The sequence below is a fragment of the Mastomys coucha genome, unplaced genomic scaffold (assembly GCF_008632895.1).
Source record: "Mastomys coucha isolate ucsf_1 unplaced genomic scaffold, UCSF_Mcou_1 pScaffold14, whole genome shotgun sequence".
NCBI lineage: Eukaryota > Metazoa > Chordata > Mammalia > Rodentia > Muridae > Mastomys > Mastomys coucha.
The window spans coordinates 64,316,540-64,336,381 of record NW_022196896.1 but is presented as its reverse complement, the minus strand read 5'-3'; the positions used below and the strand labels follow the sequence as shown (position 1 = coordinate 64,336,381).

Genomic DNA, 19,842 nt, shown 5'->3' with positions numbered 1-19,842 from the left:
AAGGTGCAAGATGTCGGTTCTTCCCAAGATGGTAACATCCAGGCCTACCAGAGCCCAGGCCAGATGTGAACAGGACTATTCTAAACTTTGTAAGCAAATGTATACCCCAGACCATCTGAACCACATGTGGTACCTCCTTCCTAGACACCTATATATCCCCACACTTGAGAGGACTCAGGATTGCTTTGAGCTCCAGTGTGAACAACGTGAGACTTTAAAAAAAAAAGAAAAGGAACTAAAAGGCAGGTATGGGTCTCATGCTTGTAATCTCAGCATCTCGGAGGCTGAGGCAGGGCACTGTGAGGTCAGCTTGGCCCATAGACTGGCCCCTTCCACTCCCCTTTTTGTTTTTCGTTTTTTTGTTTTTTGAGACAGGATTTTGTCCTGGAACTCATTCTGTAAGACAGGCTGGTGGGCCTTGAACACAAAAGATCCACCTGCCTCTGAGTGCTAGGATTAAAGGCATGTACCACCACGCCCAGGCTGGTATGCTATTTTAAGAAAAAAGAGGGGAAAAAAACCCCAAAGTGGGTTCAACTTTAGTGATCAAGAGTGTAGTGGACAGAAACTAACATTAAGTAGTTGACAATTCAGAGTGCCACACAAAACACACCCAGGTAGCTATACAGCAAAGGGAATACGTCCTTCCAACAAATGGACATCCTTAGGCTAAGCAGGGGTGGGGGTGGGGCAGGATTATAAATTGAGTTTGTTTGTTTTTTGAGACAGGGTTTCTCTGTGTAGCCCTGACTGTCCTGGAACTCACTCTGTAGACCAGGCTGGCCTTGAACTCAGAAATCCGCCTGCTTCTGCCTCTCAAGTGCTGGGATTAAAGGCATACGCCACCACTGCCTGGCAGGATTATAGAGTTTGAGGCCTGAGCCTAAAAAACAAAAACCAACAACCAACTCCCATAACACCAATAGCAAAGCAGTGAAGAGCAGCAACACAGACAGTTCTTCCAAAGGATTCAGGTCCGGAGGAGCCAATGTCTGTTGGCCTCTGTAGGCACTAAGCACGGACATGCAAAACACTCATACACACACAAAACCCAGCTATGACCCAAGTCTTACCTAAAGAAACATTATTTCAAAATGGATCATCAGCTTACATGTAAAACAAACTATTAGGAAGAAAGGCAGTTGAGACAGATATGAGAAAAGTGCAATGGGAAATTTGATAAAAATGAATTTAATCACAAAAACCTTTAGGATGACCTAGGCGTTGCAGCGCAGCGCACGTCTTTAGACCCAGCACTTGGGGGGCAGGTGAATCTCTGAGTTTGAGGCCATCCTGGGCTACACAAACTCTTGTCTTGAAAAACCAAAAACAAACTCCACCTATACAAGACCCTGCTGTGAGAACACAGTTCATTGTTAATATTGTTACTGAGAGAAAATGCCTGAGACGGGAGCCCACAGGAGCCCACAGCTGCTTGGTTCTTTAGACCACATACTTATAAAGAAGGAGTACACGGCAGAGGCCAAGGCCCAACACCCCTTCAAGGTCAAGCCTGGATGAACCCGGGAGGACCTGCCTCAAAGGGCAGCCCAGGGATTAAGTCTTTAGTATACGGGCTTTGGGGGTTACAATCCAGATCTAGACTACAGTACTACACAGATTAAAGTCTTTGCAAATCAAAAATCCAATGAAGGACTTTAGAAACTGAATATCTGAGTAGTTCTCAAGAAAAAAAAAGACGGGAGTGGGGGTGGAGATGCATAAACACATGGAAAGGAACATAGACCAGTCGCCAAGTTGAAAACATGAACAGACTCGTATTTGGACGAGATCAAGGAAAACTAGACAAGAACCACAGCAAAGGACTGCTGGTCACCTGACCATGGGGGTGGGGGGTGGGGTGAGAAACTGGATCATTCCTACATTTCCTGTAGGAATTTAAACTTGTGCACAGCTACACCAAAAGGCCGGGCGTTTTTTTTTAAGGTAAACATCCTGGCACCTGTGCTGCTGGCACTTCCCCAAGGCAGAACCAATCTTCACACCGTATTTGTATGTGAATGTTCATAGCAGCTTTATTTTGAAAAGGCCCAAAACTGGAAACAACCCAGATGTCCTCTGACAGGACAATGAATACACCACGGGATACCATTTGGCAAGGAGGAGGAGCACGCCATTGACACACTGACCTGGAACAGTTTCCGGAGCACTCCGCTGAATGAAGTCAATCACAAAGGCTGCACATGACACAGCCTCTTAAATGACATTCTTAACATGACAAAATGACAGAGCTGAAGAACAGTCTAGTGGTCCCAGGGCTTAGGGCTGGGGCAGGTGGCTCTGAGGGACGGTCCAGGGGAACCCTGGTAGTGCCAGGACAGTGGGCTAGTCTTCCACAGCAGTTACTCAGGTCTATAGAGGTGGCTACACTAGAGTTTGTGAGATGGGAGCACTGGGGTGCATGGGCTCTGCATCTTTGCCACTTCCTATGAATCTGCAATTACTACAGAAGACAAAGTTAGAGCAAAAGAAGCAATGGCTCCAAGTGAATCCTGGCATTCTACCCCGGAATCCAATTACCAGAAATCAAAGAAAATCTAAATCAAGGCCTCAGTTAAGAGTACTCCCAATGTTAACATTTTAGTTTTGATAAATGCGACAAGGCTATTTAACATGTTAACATTAGGAGAAGCTGGTAAAAGGCCCAGGGGACTCTTTTAGGAGGAGTAGTTAAAACTACTTCAAGACCACAGCCTTGGGTTGGGGGTTCAAGGTGAGCATAGGTATCCAAGGTTCTAACTTGATTCTGAGATTCAGCCAAAATTTAGAATTCTGTTTGAGACAGGTGATTTAAAGTATTTGTTCCTAACCTGGGTTTGTTTTTAGAGCATATTCCTTTAGAACATTTTTTTTAGCAAGCGTACCACTGTTCTCTTGGCCTCCAAGTATTGCAAGGGCCCATATTCTTTTAAGGAAGGTTCTAGAAATCCTTCCTTCCTACCCCAATCTATGGTCCCAGGGCTAAAACTCTGGAAAGTATAGGTAAGCAAGAAGAGAAAGACAGAGTCTTCCCATCCCTGTGTCTCTAAAACATCACTAGAAACAGAAAGGCACACAGAATTTGAACATTTCAGATACGAGAAAACCGTGCCTTCTTAGCAAGCAACAAGGACGTAGCAGGCTCACAACCGATCCCCACTGAGTGCTGCTAAGTTACAGCTGCACACCTCCCTGGATGCTCAGGGCAAAAGCACACGACAGGTCCAACAGGTGGCCACGGCCCTGGGTCAGTCAACATCGACCTTTGGCCTTCCACAAATGACCTCAAACAGAAACCCAACAAAATCCATGGTGGCACTGTGCCAAAATGGGGAAGAAATGCAAGCTGACCCCGGGCCAGCCTGCTCATGACTTGAGCAGAGGCTCAGAGAGGCTTCCTCCACAGGAGGGAGCAGAACTGGGGCACAGACTTATTGGGGAGCTGTGCTCTTAGATTTGGCACATGAAAAACTGGGGTCCGCAAATCAAAATTTGGCATTGTAAGGGAAGCCAAAAAGTACAGGCAGGGCCATAGATTTGAACACTTCCATCAGAACCCAGCACTCTTGGTCTGCTCAGAAAGTGGCATCTGTGACAGAGGGTTGGCCAGTCAAAAGCAGAATGAGCACAGGCCAAGGCCATGTAAAGGCAGTAGCTGTCCCCAAATGGCACTGGGCTCAGGGTACATAGAAACACTGTGCTGTTACAGCATCAGGGGAAGCTGGGCCCTGGGGACTAGAGATGATGCTGTTTCTTCTGTCCCCTTGGAAACAGGCTTCTGGGGGGCTGCTCTGTCAGTCCCATCTCCTCAAGGACAGCAGGACGGCTGGAGGCTCTGGCACCAAGGAGGCCCAGGACCCACAGCTTGTAAGGGCCATCTAAAACGTGGCCAGGATAGGTGGGGACAGGCTGGCATAAAGCTCCTGCTCAGCTCTCCCTGCTCCCCAAATGCTTGGCCATTTTCCAGCTCGGGGCTGCCTGGCAAGCAGTTTACACTCCTGGGTTCCGCCCAGGGCTCTCCTCCACTGGGATGCTGGGTCTGCTGTTGGTGGACCCTAAGGAAAAGGGAAAAAGAAAATGGTATTCACACTAGTCAAGGGAGCAGGCTGTGCAAAACCAGGTACTGAACCTTTAGGACAAGGAGCAGCAGCCTGGACAGATGGGCCTCAGAATACCTTGGGAACCATCAGAGCCATTAGGAACATGGTCAGCAGGCTTCAAGAGAAACTCACTGCAAGGCCAGACGCCACCCATGAAGAACAAAGACTGGCTCTAGACTATCCTGCCATTGGTCTGCTGAGTAGTGTTTCCCTTCTTTGGGGCAGGAGGCGTTGAGACAAGGTCTTACAAAGTGCAGGCTGACCTTGAACCCTATCCATCTCTACCTCTGTACCATCTGTACCTTTCCATCTCTATCTCTAAGAACTGGAACTAAAGGTGTACCACCACAGTTGGCTTTAGACTTAATTTTATTCATTTTTCAAAGTAAGCCAGCTTCTCTTATACTGATTTTGGTGTGTACATACGCACATGTGAGGGTATGTGTGTGTCATATGTGTATGGAAATCAGAAGACCATCTCTGAGAATCAATTCTTACCTTCTTAGGTCCTGGGGACTGAACTTAGTTCATAAGGCTTGGCATCAAGCAAATCTACCCACAGAACCATACTACCAGCCCGTATTTTATTTTGAGACAAAGTCTTGCTGGGCGGGTTGGAATTCACCATGTAGTGCAGACTGACCGCATGCCTCATCCTCCAGGGTGCTGAGATTATAGGCATGAGCCATGGTACCTACGGGGTGCTATGCAGTTTTTACTTCAGGAGGCTCAGGCAGCTATGCTGGGCAAAAAGAACCTTCTATCGATGATCAAGAGTCCCTGTGCTACAGCTACAAGGAAGCTAATTGTTCAAGGACTAACCAGGTGTCTCATGTCCCCGTCTTCTAGAAAAAGTAAACACGAGGAAAGTAAAATTTAGTACTTCTCCCAACTCCTCCCACCAAGAGAGAGAAGCACACCCCAGCCTGGGAAGCTGCCCGCAGTGTCGGCCAACAGCTAAAGGATGGGGACAGGAAAGCAAAGGGGAAGGAAGAGAGATATTTACCTTGGTGTCCTCTTAAAACAAAAAATGCTCACTAGTCCACAGTCATTTATCAACTGCAGTTTCCAAGTGTGCCAAAGAGGGAAAGGTGGACTGGGAAGGCTGAAGAGAGCAGAGAAAGAGAGAAGAGGAAACAGGCTGTTGAGTGGCAGGGACCCGCCTCAGCTCCACACCACAAGGAAGGCTGGGGAGAGCTCTGTATCTCACAAGTGTCGCTGGGACCACAGAGGGAAGTCACCATGGTGAGCAGTCCCATAAACACACTACGTGGAGGGAGGACTTACCATTTGAATTGGAGGCCAGGGCTCAGAAAACTTGGCAAAGGGCCAAGAGTTTAGATTTTGCAAGTCACCAGCTATCCCGACTACTCAGCTGCACCTTGGCCACTTAGAAGTGGCCAGACATAACCCAGACAGATGAGCAGGCCCTATAAAACTTATGTATAAGCTCAGGCAGCTGGCCAAATTGGGCTCTGGCACCACAGTTTGCCGACCCCTGATGTAAGGCAATTTAAAGTTCTTGTACCTTTCAAACATTTCAAACCTTTCAACAAAGGCACTTTTCTGTCAGGGATTTAGTACCCAAGTCTGCAGGGCCTGAGTCTCTCTGCACGACTTTAATCAGTGTTCCACTCAAACCAGCTTGTGCAGTAACACTAATCTCCTCAGAGACAGGGATGGACACAGGAAGACCCTAGAGTTAGGTGAACCTCAATGGGGCAAGTAGGGTGGTGGATAAACCATTACATAGGAGTAATGGCCCACAAGCCACTGTAAATTACTCTTTTGTAGGATAGCTCAAAGAGTAGACAGAGAGAAGAGGAATAAAAAAGATCTCTACAGAGACCAGAGGTACAGCTCGAATGGTAGAAAGTCACCTAGTGAAGGCAAGGCTCTAAGTTCAATTCCCCAAGTGCTTGGAAAGAGAGGCAGGGAAGGAAAGGAGGAGGAGGAAATGAAGCGGGAGGGTAGGACAGAGGGGGGGAGGGAAGGAGAGCAAAAACTGCCTGGTGGAAAGCACCCTCAGAGGAGAGCTACTGTTCCCAGCTTAGTCTGCACAGTCTGAGTAGTGGATGGAGCCAGAAAACATTCATGTTTTAAAAACAAGTCTCGATAAAGCTAATGTGACCATGTGAACTTCTACTCTTGGGTATTTCATGGTAAGCACTGTAACACGGTCTAAATATGCCTTTCTGAAACTGAAGGTGGCCCATGCCCACAGCCAGGGATACAAGGTCTGCCTCACATGCTGTCCCCCAGGAATATCTAGAGCTACAGCCCATGGGGCTGAGCCATCATTGTAGCTGGGGGTTGGGGGTGGGGGTGGGTGGGTGTTTCTGTCCTTTGTACCTGTGAATCACCTGATTCAGAAAGCAATTTCTACTGTAAAAACATGCTTGTGATCTCAAGGGACCATAGCTCTAAGTTCCTGGGAGGCTGTAGCCATGGGCACTCATGTACTGGACAAGCCCAGCATTACCACCTCCCAGGATGGGCAGCTGTGCCAGAGGAGACAGTCAGCTCTAAACATGGTGCTTGCAGAGTAAATGCCTGGTAACAACTTGGCTCTCGAAGGTGGCAGAATGGAGTGAGGGACAGGCGGTAGCCTGCCTGCCTACCTTCCAGAATACTTCTGAGGCTCAGCTTGGCAATACTGAGCCTTATCCAAGGACTGATCAACTCAAGAAACAACAGAAAAACCTCTGGCTTTTCACTGCTCACACCAGTGCCTACCCACAATGCAAACTGCTCCCCACCCAAGAGCCTTCTGCTTCCTGCTCTATAGACCTCCACTGTCAACATATGTCTACTCAGCGCCACACCAAGTGTTCCTTGGTCCTGGCAAAACTGATTCTCTAGACCTAACTCTGATCTTAAGTGGGCTGAAGGTTTCTAAACTGAACATCTTTCCACTTATCAAGAACTAATTAAGACATCTAAGAGGCCAAAGAGAGAAAAGGCTGGCCTCTATTTGGAGTGCCAGTTAGTCTATAATTCGGTATAATCCAAGTTTCTACAAATAGCAAGGGAAGGGATACACAGAGAAACAAAAAAGATGCAAGACACGGAAGCAGGGAGCCAAAGTGGGGTTCCACATGACCTCTGGACCCCAGCATTTCACAATGCACACAGTGTGACACTTACCCGCTGTCTCTCTGGACTTGTCACCAAGGAGCCTGGTTTGGCTGCCTGGGATAGCCTGGAGTTCAGCATTCTCTGGGGACGGAGGCAAGCTTTGGGCTCGGGTAGCCAGGAGTGCATTAAGGTACTGCAGCCGTGTGACCTAGAGGATAAGAGAGTAGAGAAATTACCCAGCAGGTGCCTCTGTGAGGGACAGACAACAGAGCTCCTGTCTCTGACATCTGACAGGCAGGACTTTAAACTGGCGAAAGGCAAAAAGCCTTCAAGCCAAGGGGGTTTGGGATTTTGGCCAAGTGTCAGGATTGCCAACAGAGAGATCAGATGTAAGGCTTTCAGGCAGGCCCAGACCCCAACAGCCCAGGGGAGCAGGGGGTGCCCACATTCAGGGTGTGAGCACATCTTCTCAAGCTGAGTTCACTCTCCATCCTCACACTGACCAGCTGGACTAGCCCCTTGGGGACACAAAGGCAGTTGAAGGAACACCAACACACAGCCCAGACAGTCACCTTAATGAGCTGCAGGTCAGACAGGGCCCTCACAGTGTAGTCAGGACAGTACGTGCAGGAGCGGGCACTGTCAGCTGCTTCAGGCTGCAGGTCATGGCGGATGAGCTGGCGTGAAGACACTGGGGACTGGTGAGCTGCGGAAGAAAGGATAAGAGGCAGTGGAACCTGACAGGACAACGGCACAGCCCCCAAGGCCTACCTTCAAGTCACCTTTGAGAGGGGATGGTGGGAACATGAAAGATGGGGGAGCCACCCTGGAGTGGTTGTAGGGATTGACTGGGTGATCAAGGCAGAAACGCAGCTCTGCCCTCTACACTACCTGGTGACAAGAAGCTCACTGTGGGCAGACACAGAGACCTGCCACAGTGCCAGAGTGTCAAGGGCAGTTCTGCTAGCCATATCCACAACCCTCAGCTCCAAAGGGGCCATGGCTTACCTGAAGATGGAGCTGTCAGAGCGGACACTCCATAGTACGTGAAGGCCCCATTCTCGAACTTCAGGCCCTCTTTCCCAATTTCCACCTCGACCCTGCCCTGGGTAGACAACAGAGGCAGACAGGTTATCTCTCCCATCACGGGGGAGTATAGAGAAGCTGTCAGGCCCCGTGTTTAAGGGTGTATGTCTGGATCACTCTCAGGCTTCGGGCCTGGGCAACCACGGTTACCTGCAGAATGAGAATGAAGTAATCTACTGGCTGGCTGCGCTGGTACAGATAATGGTGTGCGGCCAAGCGGTTGCTCTCGTCAAACATCACCTCCTGGTTGACACTGGGATGCTTCAGCAGGTGCAGCAAGACTTTCTCAGAGACTCGCAATGGGCTGAACACATCCACCTCTGCCCCACGGTGGGAGAAAGGGACAGTGTCCACTGGGGCCCAAATGGCCTGTCATCACACCTGCCTGCTGCTGCCTCCTGGGCTCTCCCAGTGGCCCCTGGGCTGCGGCAGTCCACACAAGAGAGCCAAGAGGACATACAACATGAGCCAGATGAGGTTCCCAGAACACGCCTTACCAGGAGACACCAACTAGCTCTGTCCAGCTCGCTAGGAGCCTGGTGTCTGGCCTGGGTGGTTTCTTGACCCTCTGGGTGGTGAGACCAGGGGCAAGGACCACCCTTCACCCTCACCTCGGGAAAGGAAGCGCTGGGTGGCCAGGAGCAGCTGAGGCGAGATTTTTACTTTATATTCATCATCAGACACCTTGAATAAGGAGAATTCCTCCTTTCTCTTGAGAGGGGTGCCCAGGGCAACGGTCTTCTTCCTCACCTTGGTGTCTGCTGGGGTAGTAAACAGATGGTATGAGTAGATGTCAGCGCCCCACGGTGAACAAAAACAGAGCAAGTGCTTCTGCGGCCTATGCCCTCTTCCCAAGGTCCAGGGACTTCAGGGAGGATTTCACCAGGACCCTAAGGGAATAACCTCGGGACTGCTTCCTGCAAGACACTGAGCTGCCATGGCCACCAGATAATAACCCTAGTGCCAGGGTTGGAGGGAGGCGACAGCTCACATTCTGGCCACGCCCAGAGGCAGCCTGGCTCTCCTGCTGTTAAGGAGAGAGAATGCCCCTCAGGATAAGGCTGCTTGGCCATCCCCCACAGCAAATGGCAGCAGCTACCCTGGTGACTTCAGCCCAGGAACAGAACTGAAGACACAGACATGGCAGTGCAGGGCTCCAAGTGGCCATGTGAGGGAGGCTCCAGCTACCAAAGGTCCCACAACCTGCTTGGTAGTAAATAATTTTTTTTGTCCATTTTGGAGACAGGGTCTACTATGTAGCCTTGGTTGGCTGGGAACTCAAGAGATTCACCTGCCTCTGCCTGGCATGTGGATTTTTTTTAAAAAATATTTATTTTAATGTAGCTTTTTTTTTAAACCTGTGTGGTGAAGGTGATCAAACTCTACCCCATTCCAGCTACACAAATATTCTACTATTGGCCTTCATATCCAATTCAAAGACTATATCAAGGAGCTAAGCACAAAGGAATGTGGGCTGGGTAAAAGCAGAAGAAAGAGGCAAGGGGCTGCCAAGAGCAGCTTCTTCCAATGATGGACGGCTGCCTACAGAGCCCTCTGCTCACACAGGGGTCACAAACTCAACCACAGGTTGGTCTGCATGGCTTGTGTGGAGGGGCAGCACTAGCCCACACCAGAGGAGGGGAGGTCTGGTCTGGCTGGAGCTCCACCCAGTTTTCAGCAGCATTAAGACCCACAGGTACAGATGCCCCTGAGGCTGCTGGAAGGGCTCCGAGTTAGAGAAAAGCAGCTGTCAAACTCACGGTAGTCTTCAGACTCATCCAGGATCTCAGACCTGATGATCTCTTCGATGACATCCTCCAGGGTGACCAGGCCCAGTACCTCGTAGAAGGGGTCGCCCTCACCCTCGTTGTTCACCTTCTGCACAATGGCCAGGTGGGACTTCCCTGTAGGAGGGACACTTATTTGCAGCCTGCAGAGACCCCTGACAACTGCTCAGTCTGCTAAGTCAGTGTCTGCCAGGTTTCTAAATTCCTTCCAATCCTTGCTGCTAGTGCTGGGGCTGGCCGAAGCTAGCTGGCAGGTGCCATTCCCACAAGGGCTGATCTGCCAGGGGATATAAACTCGTGAGGCCAGGCAGGGAAAGCCAGGCAGGGAAAGTCACGAGTGCAACATGAGAGTTTTGAATTCTCAAACCCTAAGGCTGGATTCTAAAAGGCCACTCAGAGAGCTGGAGCTCCACCTCAATTCAGCTCCCTCCTTGCAAGAGTGAGTTCCTCTGTGTATCACTAACAGGAAGGATTAACATCTCCTATGCTCCTGGACTTCTCTGAAAAAGGCTCACAATTCTGTGGCCTGCTGTAACAGGATGACTCAATAATAAACTGGAGAAGGCCCCACACATGCGAATACATCATAAGACAAAGTGTGAAGGGACAGAAGGCCTTTCCAAGGCAGCAGCGGAACAGAAAGGGAGGCTCTAGGGATTAACATTATGTCCCCACTAGACAGGTCTGGCTGGGCCAGCTCCACAGAAGCTTGGCAGCTATGACTGCCATGACAGGCTGAAATAACCAGACCAAAGGCTCTAGAATTTTCATTTTTGTTAGCAGGCTCAAACGTACTGCAATTATTGAGGCCAGGAGACCTATCAAGATGCATGCCGTGTGTGTGTGTGTGTGTGTGTGTGTGTGTGTGTGTGTGTGTGTGCGCGCGCGCGCTCTGCTGGGAACAGAAACCAGGGCCTCATGTTTTCTATTGCCAGCACTAACCTATGCCTCAAGTCCCTTTGCTCTCTTCTAAAGCAACCATGTATGTATGCATATTAAGAAAAATCACGTGCTAACATTCCTCTCATCAACTAAGGTCTGACTCATCAGCACCATGACAATCACTCAGCTTTTGAAAGATGACAGTAAACCATATCTCAAGCTGGTGAAGGCAGAGACTGAGTGAAAGCTTACCCCTAATCCTTCCTCTCTTCAAGAGGCATGTGGGGCTGGCAGGGAAGAAAGCAGGGGTTGACTGCTTTACAGAAAACACAAGTCACTGCAATTCCAAAGCACTCTCTTATTTTTTTTTTTTTTTTGGTTTCTCTGTGTAGCTCTGGCTGTCCTGGAACTCACTCTGTAGACCAGGCTGGCCTCCAACTCAGAAATCCACCTGCCTCTGCCTCCCAAGTGCTGGGATTAAAGGTGCGCTACACCACTCTCTTTCAGACACAAAATAATCATTGCCAGAGGCACCTCTTCCCAGCGGAAACATGTCCCAAACTAATGTTGCTTGAACTGACCACACGGAGCAGGGCCCCAAAAGGCAGGGAACAAGATACCAGAGACTCGAGGCTCCAGGAAGATCAGTGGCTACCATAGACTCAGATGCTTGGCAGGTAGTAGAGAGAAGTGATCGAAAGACTGTAATGTCAGGAGACTGTAACATGCCCTTTGTTCCTTCTTTTTTTTTTTTCTTTTGGTTTTTTTGAGACAGGATTTCTTCTTATAGCCTTGGCTGTCCCGGAACTTGCTTTGTAGACCAGGTTAGCCTCGAACTTACAGAGATCCTCCTGCCTCTGCATTCAAGTGCCAGGATTAAAGGTGTGCACCACCACTGCCCGGCTGTCCTTTGTTCTTAAGAGAAAAGAATAAAGGAGTTGGGAGGAAAAGGACGCACACATGGAAATGCAGAGGCCAAGGAGGCTCCTCATTCACTACAGGACCGAGGAGGTCAAGGGGGACAGAAAGGACCCCACTGCTTCTATAAGGCATGTCACTGAGCAGCTTCTGGAACAGTTCTTTTAAACAGAGAGACATTCAGCCCCAAGTCCTTCAGCATCAGGATGCTTGGTTCTCCAGAGGTCACCTACCCCAAATCTGAAGCCCCCTCACCATGGCTGGACCCATCGGTAACATTTCCTTCCTGTTGACGTGCTGAGTGGAACCTGCTCAATTTCCCATCCTAAAACCCAACCCAAGTGCAGAGGTTTTTGCCCTGCCACACACCCTCCATCCTTTGGTCCTGTGCTCGTCCACTGCTACCTGGGCTCAACTTTACAGCCATGCACGGTGCATGAAGGCCACCTATGTTCATTCTCCCAATTACTCCTCAGCCCCAGGACCAAAGAACAAGGACAAAAACTCCATGGCAGAGTGCTCGACTGACCGGTACCTGGCTCTGGGCTCCTTCTCTAGCACTTGGAGGACAAAAGCCACGGACACCCCACTGCTGACCTCTCCTTATTCCCCTCAGCCCCCCCGCCAAGTGGTCTATCCCTTAGCGTTCAGGACATTCTGAGACGTCCAGCCTGTTCCCGGCCAGCTTTTCCAGCCCCACCCTCTGCATGCTTCGTGCTCTCAAGCTTTCTGTACCTCTCCTGTAGCTCTGGAGATAGATTAGTTAACCCAGACTCTGTCTGCAGACTGGTATCAGCTGTCTGTAAGGAATCTACCCCTTGGGATGCAAATTCCAATGTAAGAAAATATTCACCTGCTTCTGGCTCCAGCCCTTAAGAAAGCCAGAACACTATCATACAGGAAGACTCCGAGGCGCCCTCCAATACAACCTCTGGCTCCACAGCCCTAAGCCAAGCACAGTACATATCCTCTATTCCACCTCCTAATGCCTCCCTGGGTCACCTCCTCAGGCCAACGTGGCACCTGACCTGGATTCCCTGAATCACTGGTGTCCACATCAGCTACCAATCAGTAAAAAACAGACACTCTAGGTATGGGACAACTGAGCACTTTAGTGCAAGCACTTGAGTGGTGGAAGCAGGAGAATCTGAGTTCAAGGGAGCCAAAGCCACACAATGAGACCCTGTCTCCAAAAAAGCGAAATACGGAGGCAGTGCTCCTGGTTCACAGCCCTGCTGATCAAATTACCCACGTCCATAAGGTGACACACAAGGGCTCCACTCATCTTCCCTCTGTGAACACTTTAACTAAGGGTCTGCAATGAAAAACAGCTCTCATCCATGTTATCCTTAATACCATTACTAACCCCTGAAGCTTAAATGCAGCTCTCTCCAAACAGGGACAACCCTAACCCCTCCACCATCCTAACCTGAGCTGCAGAGGCAAAGCATAGGTCCAGCTGGAGTGGGACACTATGATGAATACCTCCCCTGATCATTCCCCAGCCCCATCCTAAGTGGCTTCAAATTCACAATCCTCCTGCCTCTGTCCTCAGCTAGGACATTTCTTTCCTATTGATACAGGTCAACCAGAACGTGCTCTAGCAAGGCATATGCCACTGCCCTTGATGAGACTGAGCAATCTAACGAGACTTTGGGGCATCAAAGGGACAATGATGGTCTCTGTATTCCCCTCCTAACAGAAGGCTTATGACTAGTCTGGAAGAAATGGACCCTATCCATCCAGGGTCCTTAAAAGGTTAATTTGCGGGGTGCTAACAAACACTATCTCCCAGGAATGAGTCACTAGACTGACAAGCACACCAGACTTAAGCCTCTCTTCTTTGGTAAACTAATAGAGCAAGAGAGCTGTGGCAGTCTTCCTAGGACCTGGGGACTCGAAGTAGGTAGGGATGGAATAGAACCCTGTTGGCTGGCTTCCACTTTGTGGGAAGTGACCTGCTTTAGGGCTACAGCAGCTGAGACACCATACTGACTATCTACCCACTCCCTAGAAACTCTGCAGGACCAAGTTCTAGGATAAAGCCGGGACACACCTGAGAGGTCAGACACAGAGCTGCTCACGTAAGCCTCCCGTTCACCCATTCATGATCTACACACAGGTCTCCTGCAAAGACAAGGGAGACTGGGCATCAGGGTGCCCGTCAGAGCCTGGCACACACTCCATTCAATACAAGAGCATCAATCTCATCACATCACCGAGAGCTGCCTCTTGCAGTGACTCTCTAGGAACTCACTGACAGGCCCTGGAGCCCCAGGACCCAGGTCAGGGGGGTTTGCTCCATTTGCAACATGGTATCATGCAGCCCAATCCAGCCAGAGCCCTGGTGCACATCCACCCTCCATTCCAGCCAGAGCCCTGGTGCACACCCACCCTCCATTCCAAGGAAGCACACCTGGTGAGCAGGAGCACCCAGGCTCTGGAAAGCAGCCAGTCCAGGGACGAGGGTGGAGTGCTATAGAGGAACACACGCCTTGTTTTTGTTTCAAGATAGGATTTCTCTGTGCAGCCCTGGGTGGCCATGAATTCAAATATCGGCCTGCTTCTGCTTCCCTAAGTGCTAGGATTGAATGTGTGTGCCACCTGCCCCCTAAAGGTCCATATATTAACATGTGGAGCGTCTCATTGTTTTTACTTTCACATTTGCTCTTGCAGAAGACCTGGGTTTTGTTGCCAGCACCCATACGGTGCCTCACAACCATTCATAACTCCAGTTCCAGGGACTCTGAAGCCCTCTTCCGACCATCTCAGGCACAGACATCACACAGTGTACATAAACACACGCAGGCAAAACACTCACACACATAAAATAAGTAAATCTTAAAAAAAAAAAAAGGGGCTGCTCAAACAGAATGAAAGGAGTTGGTGAAAATGGAGAGTTAAGGTTAAGGGGGAGTCCCAGAGACATAAATGATGTGTTTGAGCGGCAGCGGACGCGTCTGCAGGTATCACACCATGCCTAGACAATTCCACGTGTAAGAGGTTTAATTGAGAGGGAGTAGGAGATAGCAGCGCAGAAAGAGAGGGGAGAGAGAGAGAGCAAGATGAAGGAAAGTATCCATATATATATATATATATATATACATATATATATGTATATATATATATACATACACACATATATATATATATGTATATATATATTTAGGTTGTGATGTAGCAGTCCAGGTAAAGGTGGGAGCTGAACCCAATGGATTCTGGGAATATGGTGGCCATTGCCCCGGCAACAGGTCTGTGGACCCGCCCAATTATCACCGCAGGTTCTGGATGCTAACAATTAAGGCAAAAAGGGGGAGACTGGAACTGGGGATGTAGTTTGGGAAGAGCGGGTAGCTGGCATGCACTGAAAAACAATTTAAATGAAAGGGGGGGAGGCTGGAGAGATGGCTTAGCTGTCAAGAGCACCAGAGGATACAGGGTTCGGTTCCCAGGACCCACAGGGTGGCTGGCTGTAACTCCAGTCCCAAAGAACCCAGCGCCCTCTTCTGGGTTCCATAGGCACTGCATGCATGAGGAACAACACAGGCACTCATACACATAACAATAAAAATCTCAAAAAAAAAAAAAATTAAGAGTGAGGAAAAAGCCAGAAGGAAAATTAAATCGTTATTCAAGAGTTGCTTTCGATGACATTAAATTGAAAGTTCTCTCAGTCCCAATCTGGAAGGGCCAGGAACCATCGCATGCCCAGCTAATTTAATGTTTAAAAGGCAAGGACAACAGTTTCCAGTTACCTAACCCTCTTGACATCATTTTAGTTACTATCCAAGAATTTGGGGCAACTAGGAAGCCCGAGCGCACAATACGGCCCAGGAGAAGAAAACCTCTGGGATTAGAGCCAAGTAGGCATGCTTGCTGCCTGCCAATGGAGCTTTATTCATTCATTCATTTCTGAGACGAAATCTTTAGTCCAGGCCGGCTTCCATCCTTCTAAGCAGGTAGGCCACTGCCTGGGTTTAGGTGGTATTGGGGAATGCTCAGGACTTCGTGTATGTTAGGCAAGCACTGAGCTACACCCCCAACTTTTTTTTTTAATTTAACAAATAGGGTAACCACCTTCCGATCCTCCCATATCAGACTCCCACAGCACTTCCTTCCGCTTTTAAACGGTGGGTCTTTAAATATTTCCAAAGGTCATTCTCAGGTGCAAGGCCTGGTCTAGTTTCACTATCTTCTCTGGCGTGGCGAGACCATTTCTAACAGGGGCATCCCCTTACCTCGCTTGAACTCCTCCAGGACAGCGTCCAGTTTGGTATCGTTGAAGACAAAGTGGAGTGGATGGTTGTAGAAGCGGGTGATGGTGCTGAGCGGTGTGCAGTCCTCGGGGTCCACGAAGGCCAAGTCTTTGAGGTACAGCATGTCCACGATGTTGGACCGCTCCTCCTCGTACACTGGGATGCGCGTGTGGCCGCTCTGCATGATGCCGGCAAGGACGCCGAAGTCCAGGACAGTGCCGGAGTCCAGCATAAAGCAGTCTTCGAGCGGCGTGAGCACATCCTCCACGGTCCGGTAGCGCAGCACCCCCTTGCTGAGGTCGCTGTAGGGGTCGCCGCCGCCGCGCGCCAGCTCCAGCACGCGCTCCCGCAGACGCCCCGGCCGCGCTGCCAGCTCCAGAAGCTGCCCGACCGGCAGCGCCACGGGCAAGGTGAGCAGCACCGCCAGGCGGCTGAGGCCCAACGCGCGCGGCGCCAGCGCCAGCGCCCAGCGTCCGCTCACGGCGGCCGGCAGCACCTCACCCACCAGGAACACCAGCCCCGCGCAGCCCAGCACTGCGGGCACGGCGCGCTGGCCCGCCGCCCCGTACAGCAGCACTGCCAGTGCCGCCTGCGCCAGGCTGGCCAGCAGCAGCAGCGCGCCCAGGGCGCAGCCGGCCCAGCGCCGCGCGGGTTCCAGGCGCCGCGCCGCCGCGCGCTCCGCCTCCGAGCCGCTCTCGCGCAGCACCTGCACCTCGGCCGGCGCCAGTGCTAGCGCGCTCAGCTGCAGGCCGCGCGCCACGGCCGCCAGAGCCAGCAGCCCGGCCGCCCCCAGCCCCAGCGCCCAGGGCGGCGCCGCCTCCTCCGCGGCCCCGCCACCCGGCTCCACGCGCACCGCCAGCAGCGCGGAGCGCGGGTGGCCGGCCTCGGCGCGCAGGCGCAGCAGCGCGCGCCACTCGCCCGTGGGGGCGGCCGCCTCCTCCGGCTCCGTGGCCCGCCCGCCCTCAGGGCAGCCTGCGCCCTCGGGGGCTACCCAGGTCCAGGAGCTGTTGGCCAAGCCCGAGCAGAAGAGTCGCAAGCACAAAGTGGCCTCCGGCGCTGCCCTTCCGCGCAGGGAGCCCGCGCCCGGCGCGCCGTCCTCCTCCGTGCAGAAGCTCAGTAGTCCCGCGCCCGGCGCCGCCTCCCCTGCGGTGCTGCCCAGACAGAGCGCGGCAAGCACCCAGCCCAACCAACCCGCCACAGCCGCAGCAGCCGCCGCCATGGCCTGCTACCCCTTCTGGGCCTCGGGCGCAGCCTACCCCACTCACCCGCGCCTCTGCTGTTGCGACCAATAGGCGCGGGCCTTCGCGTCACTTTGACCAATAAGCGACTGGCGGGGGCGGGCACTGGGGAGAACTAGGCTGCGCCGGGGAGTAAACAAGCGGCGCGGGGCGGGGCGGCCCGGGGGGCGTGGGGCTCGACCGGCCTGGGAGGACGCGGAGCGGCCGTCTGGGACGACCTCTACATTCCGGCGTGTGTGGACGAGCAAAGGAAGGTCATTAACCCTCTGGCCTGCTAGGCTAAGAGTTGAATAAGAACCAGGGACTTGGCACAGGGAAGACTGGAGTCGTTTGTTTAAAAGATTTTCTTATTATTTGTGTTTGTGTGTGGGTTTGAGCTTGCGAGTGCAGTGCTTTGGGCAGACAGAAGAGGGCGTCGGATCCCCCGAGAAGCTGTGCTGGGAACTGAACTCTGGTCCTCAGCACACATTCTTTTTTGTGTGTTTTTTGTTTTTTGGAGACAGGGTTTCTCTGTAGAGCCCTGGCTGTCCTGGAACTCACTCTGTAGACCAGGCTGGCCTCGAACTCAGAAATCTGCCTGCCTCTGCCTCCCAAGTGCTGGGATTAAAGGCGTGCGCCACCACTGCCCGGCGCTCCTCAGCACACATTCTTAACCTCAACCAGCTCTATTGATTTGTTTTAAAGCTAAAGTCTCTTAGCTTTGTGTTGGGCTCCGTGGATATCTAGACAGACACCTGCTTTTGAGGAAGTTGCCTTGACAGGAAGATCTATAGTAAATACTCAGACCCAGAAAAATCAGTTTCCTTGAGTCTTCATACCTGTTTCTTGTAATTAATCTTACAATAAAACGATGTTTAGAGACTGAGTCCATGTGCCTTTGGTTTCTGACATGCACCTGACATTCGGATCATCCAGCCATGCAGGAAGGTAGCAGCTATCAGGAATTTCCATACTTGCTAGCTTCACAACTGCAGTTTATTCTGATTCCTTGGGCTGAGAAAGCTGTTCTAGAGGGTTTTGTCTTCATTTTAGAAGACACCTGCATGGATCGGATGGAGCGTTCTTCATTCTTTGTATGTGGTCTTTATATGGGTATCCATGTTTTTGTGCTTTTCTCTCTACTTTCTCCATAAATATCCTAAGGCATGTATACATCTTATACATACTTTTTGTTTTGTTTGTGTGTATGTGTGGGCCCAAATATATGCATGTGTGTTGTGTGTGCAGGTGCCCAAGGAGGCAAGAAGAGGGCACTGCATCCCCTGGAACTAGAGTTGACACTTGTGAGCCACCATGTGGGTTCTGGGAACCAGGCCTTCTGCAAGAGCAGTAAGTGCTCTTAACCACTGAGCCTGTCTCTCCAGCCTCTTGAATGTTTTTTTTTCTTTTTCTTTTTTTTAAAGGACTCTGTAGACATAACTCAGTGACCTGAAAAGACCAATCTAAAAAAGTTTCTGCAATATGGCCACAAGTTGTATAGAAGATCATGTGCAAAGATAGGCCCATGAGGAAAGACCAGGAGGGAAACAGATGGTGAAAACCTCTTATCCGGGTGCAACAGCATGCCTGTAATCCCAGCAGAGGCCAGTCTGTGCTTCAGAGTGAGTTAGAGGCCAGCTAGGGCTATATAGTGAGATCCTGTCTCAAAATCAAAACAATGGCTAGAGAAATTGCTCCGGGATTAAGAGTACATACTGCTCTTCCAGAGGACCCTCATGTGGGTCTCAGTACCTCTACTTAGGTGGCTTACCACCACCTGTTTCTCCAGCCCCAAGGAACCTTTTGCCCTCTTCTGTCCTCACACACGTGGCATACCCACACACACAAACACCCTTGAGAACTAAACAAAGTCCCCCTGAAAGTCTTTACAAAGTTGGCAGTGACTCTTCTACATTGTAAGCTCAGAAGGGTGGCTGGCAAGTCGCATCTCTGCTCCTGTTTTTATTATCTGAACAATGCTATATGCCACAAGGAGTTTCGCCTCTAGTGGAAGACAGAACGAGCTACCGATAGAAACAGTTAAGACGTGGCTGCTCTTTTGCACTGGAGCTGTCTTGCTGCCTTTAAGGACAAAAGTCCCAGAGCTGTAGAGTGAATACAACCTTTAGTTTTCACCATGTCTCCGAGTCAAGATAAAATGCTAACACTGAGATATAACAGATGGTGTGCATGCAATGAATCACATGTTCGAAGCCATCAGCCGGCATGGAACAGCCTGCAGGAAAGGAAGGAGGAACTCGAGAGACTTTTCCTCTCTCTCTGCTTTTTTTTTTAGGCTAAAAACCTTGAGTGTGGGGCTGGAGATGGCTCAGCCGTTAAGAACACTGACTACTCTTCCAGAGGTCCTGAGTTCAATTCCCAGCAACCACATGTTGGCTCACAACTATCTGTAATGGGATCCAATGCTCTCTTCTGGTGTGTGTCTGAAGACAGCTGCAGTGTACTCATATAAATAAAAGTGAATAAATCTTTAAAAAAAAAAAAAAACCTTGAGTGA

The 19,842-nt window shown here is 50.7% G+C and overlaps 1 protein-coding gene across 3 annotated transcripts; it reads right to left on the bottom strand.

Moving 5' to 3' along the window:
- Positions 1 to 2,010: 2,010 nt before the first annotated feature.
- On the bottom strand, positions 2,011 to 17,347 carry Cnnm3 (cyclin and CBS domain divalent metal cation transport mediator 3). 3 transcript variants are annotated; one of them, XM_031367185.1, is made up of 9 exons: positions 16,090 to 17,347; positions 10,025 to 10,168; positions 8,876 to 9,025; positions 8,415 to 8,584; positions 8,187 to 8,283; positions 7,751 to 7,884; positions 7,248 to 7,386; positions 5,107 to 5,205; positions 2,011 to 4,055 (listed from the first exon to the last, which is right to left on the bottom strand). In XM_031367185.1, exons 1-8 carry the CDS (start codon positions 17,324 to 17,326, stop codon positions 5,156 to 5,158), a joined length of 2,121 nt encoding a protein of 706 aa, XP_031223045.1. In that variant the 5' UTR covers positions 17,327 to 17,347; the 3' UTR covers positions 2,011 to 4,055; positions 5,107 to 5,155. The 3 variants fall into 3 exon arrangements, with proteins under 3 accessions (XP_031223045.1, XP_031223043.1, XP_031223044.1); XM_031367183.1 differs by lacking the exon at positions 5,107 to 5,205; XM_031367184.1 differs by lacking the exon at positions 5,107 to 5,205 and having other exon boundaries at positions 8,876 to 9,022.
- Between the last annotated feature and the right edge of the window lie 2,495 nt (positions 17,348 to 19,842).